The sequence below is a fragment of the Panulirus ornatus genome, chromosome 23, assembly GCF_036320965.1.
Source record: "Panulirus ornatus isolate Po-2019 chromosome 23, ASM3632096v1, whole genome shotgun sequence".
Classification (NCBI taxonomy): domain Eukaryota; kingdom Metazoa; phylum Arthropoda; class Malacostraca; order Decapoda; family Palinuridae; genus Panulirus; species Panulirus ornatus.
Window position 1 is genome coordinate 23984942 of NC_092246.1, and position 3611 is coordinate 23988552.

At 43.6% G+C, this 3611-nt stretch overlaps 1 protein-coding gene across 1 annotated transcript; it reads left to right on the forward strand.

Annotated features, from left to right (window-relative positions):
- The first annotated feature begins 531 nt into the window (after window positions 1-531).
- Window positions 532-2624, forward strand: LOC139756960 (uncharacterized). The gene is made up of 2 exons (XM_071676905.1): window positions 532-554; window positions 1365-2624. Exons 1-2 carry the CDS (start codon window positions 532-534, stop codon window positions 2467-2469), a joined length of 1128 nt encoding a protein of 375 aa, XP_071533006.1. The 3' UTR covers window positions 2470-2624.
- Window positions 2625-3611: the final 987 nt, after the last annotated feature.

The window sequence follows — 3611 nt, forward strand, 5'->3', positions numbered from 1 at the left end:
TCGTCATATATATATATATATATATATATATATATATATATATATATATATATATATATATATATATATAAATTTTCTTTTATGGCTATGGAATTTTGTTAATGATTTCAACATGATTATATTTTGCCTATATTGACCTGTGCTGATTTCGCATCTTTGCCCCAGGAGAGAGGCATCTGAATATTCTGATATAATTATGTTAACAGTTAAATGCTCCCTCACCTTGCCAAGGCTGGGGAAAGTTGAGTTTGATGTGTGAACATAATACTTGAAAATGCTGTGTGTAGACTCCTGACCTGGTTCATCATAGGAAAATCCTTGTGGCCACTGAAGAAGTAAGATGGGTGGGTTAGGGTAACAGATTCCTGTACTTGATATGATCTGGTGAATCAGGTCACGTTGACAGCTGGCAATAGAACAGATTCACATGGGATTTATACAAACACCTTCACAGTGGCTGTAATCCCATCAAATCAACATAACAGCACAAGTTATGACGATGTTTACTGTTTCATAACAGTACGACGTGGGATGGACGGCTTGAGACTGCACAGGTAAAGGAGCAGCAGAGAGGCTGGAGTCACTCTGGCAGCAGTTACGTCAGAGGCTGGGGTCAGGCTGTACAAGATCTTACACAATCCCGTCCACCCTGATGCTCTTGCCTCACCAAATCCAGATGTGGTAGTCCGAGGTCTCACACAGCTTGCACTGGATCGGTCTATTTTTCGGGGGCGCTGAAGTGGTTTCCTTGAAATGGTTTAGTATCAATGGTTTCGCTGGAATGGTTTAGTCATTCTGGTTAGTCAGACTGGTGAGATTAGATTAGTTTAGCCGGAATGGTTTTCTATAGATTGCTTTGATTAGATTGGTTTGGTTAGATTGGTTTGGTTAGACTATCTTGGTTAGAAAGGTTTGGTTACATTAGTTTGGTTTAATTAGATCAACTGTATATATCTGGCTAGATTGGTTTACCGGGAGTAGTGGTCTTACGAGCGTCATTACGCGGCCGAGGACACTTCCACAAACCAAGTGGCACTTGAACCTCGTGGCTCCTAACGAAGGCAAACCCTGGCGGGAGTTTTCTAAAAGTCTTTGAAAACTTGTCTTAAAATCTGCCGTCCGTTCTAGTCCTGGTGCGTCGTTTTTCTTGTATTTTCTAATGAATTTGATATATGTGCATGCATGACATCTTATATGGTTGAGTGCATACCCAAAGATCTGTTATAGATAAGAACGTACAGTAAAGCTAAGTGCATAATGTTACATCTGGCACGTTAAATACATAGTCTAACATCTAGTATGGGTAGGAGAATATCTAGCATGTAGATGGGTGAGTACATATTCTAGCATCTACTTATGTAAAGCTTACTAGACATTGACGGATTTGATTACTTTGTGGACGGACTTGTAAAATTCTTGTCTTTGGCAGCAAGTACCAGGACCTGGCCGGCTGTTACCAATACGACTACAGCATCAACCAAGACGACCACCAGAACGACCAGTGATACCACAGATACTACCACTGCTACTACAAGTACCATCACAACCTCGACAAGTACCACCGTAACTAAAACTACAACAATCCCAGCCACCAGCAGTAGCTCAACCATTTCAGCAACCAGCCCAACCACTACCACAATCCAAGCCACCAGTGCCAGCTCAGCCATTACAACAACCAACCAAACCACTATCAATAACATATCATCCCCTACTGTTACAACCATCCCATCCACTGCCATTACTAATACTACCATTCCAGTTACTACCACCATCCCAACCACTACCACCACCCAAGCCACTACCTCCACCACCATCCCAACCATCACCACCAGCTCAATCATCATCACCTCACCCGTGTATTCGATTGAACTCAAGTTCTTTGACGTTGATGACGACCACAAATGTTCCCAAAACCGGGTCCTCAGCACGTTGGTCTTGACCCCCGGCGATCCCACTCTCAGCGACATCGACTACTTCGTGTGCAGCAAGTTCAAGGACGGCGTCAAGTTCAAGGTGAACAAGAAACCTCGGACGACGGTCAGGACGGGTAGCGACAGCGGCCTCGCGGCTCAGAGATGCGGAAGTGATTCGGTGTTGATCGGGTTCGTAGCGTCTAATGCCGATGGTTCTCAAAACATGGACTGGAACAGCGCTCATGATCTCCTGGGAGTCTGCCACACGCTGAAGATGTGGCAAGTAAGCTCCAGCTGTACTGAGGTGCTAGTCTCCCACCAGGTGCGGACGTGGGAGGGCAAGGATGTGGACGGGAAGAACTCAGAGACTTGGGACAACTACCTCTCATGTCCGCCTTACTACCTCGCAGTGAAGGTCCAACGCGAGAAGGTCGGTAGCCACTGGCAGGTGAAGTCCATGTTGTGCTGTTATACGACGGTCTCCTCTGGCAATGATGATGATGATGATGATGATGATGATGATGATGACAGTCATGAAAATGATGACGATGATTGAAAAGGTTGCATAGGACTTGACAGGAGCGAGACGAGATCTTTGCAGTACAAGAAACGTTATGGTCTACAACCAAGTGAAGTTTATAGAATTTTCTTCCCCTCTGACTGGACAGCGATCCAGAACACTGTGAGGCCATTTGTCTCGTCTGCATTTAATGTGAATAAAAGCACTCAACCATGTTACACTTTCTTATGACCCATATAATAGGTAGTACTCACCCATGGAACACCTTGTAATCATCCATGTAATATTTGGTATTCATCCATGGAACACTGTTCCAGGGCTGGAATTTTGAACTCTTCTACATTTGAGCTGAGGAAACCCAGAACATTTGCCAAGAAAATAAGTCACCATTTCTGCTGAGCCGGTCAGGTAATGATTCCATTCAGTGACAAGAATGTTCAAAGTACGGTTTTCTAATTCTTTCAAATAATGTAGACTTAATACTTATTTTTCATTCCTTATCCTTATTAAAATTTCTAACATTTTCCTGGTTCTGTGCTGAAGTGGAACGGCATCAAGTTAGTGGACTCCTCCTGATGCAGATCCAAGACCTGCTTCTTTTTCAGTTCATTTCTGTAACATTTGCTGTCTCAAGTCTAACCTTAACCTTTCCTCTGTGGAACACAATTTCTTCACTTCTTCCCTGATCTCTCTGAAGCCCACTAGTACAAGGCTGCCTCCACTATGCTCTTAGATCTCACCATCATGTCTGCTTTAGGGCAGCGTTTGCGTCTACTGTAATATAAAACCTCCCGTTGCTCGTCTCGTGGATCTTGTCTCCTTATACTGACACAACAGAAATTTGGCTCAGAATGTCTCTAACCTTTGTGAATTTATGTTTCGTATATTTTCATTAAGATTTGTTTATGTACAACACTTTGACGCTATGACTTCCGGCCACGAAGCACTGATCTCTCCACATCTTCCACCTGGAATCCTCTGTGCAGATATCAATACACACCACGCTTCAGGGATGGTTAGACTCTAGCCAGGACGACCATGATGGAGCAAAAGTTATTTGTTCTCCTCATTAACGATCAGAAGATAAACACACATCCGACACGTGTTCCCTACCCTCACTACTGAACTCTCTAACTATAATCACATCATTACATCTGCTACGTTACGGTTCTCCGACC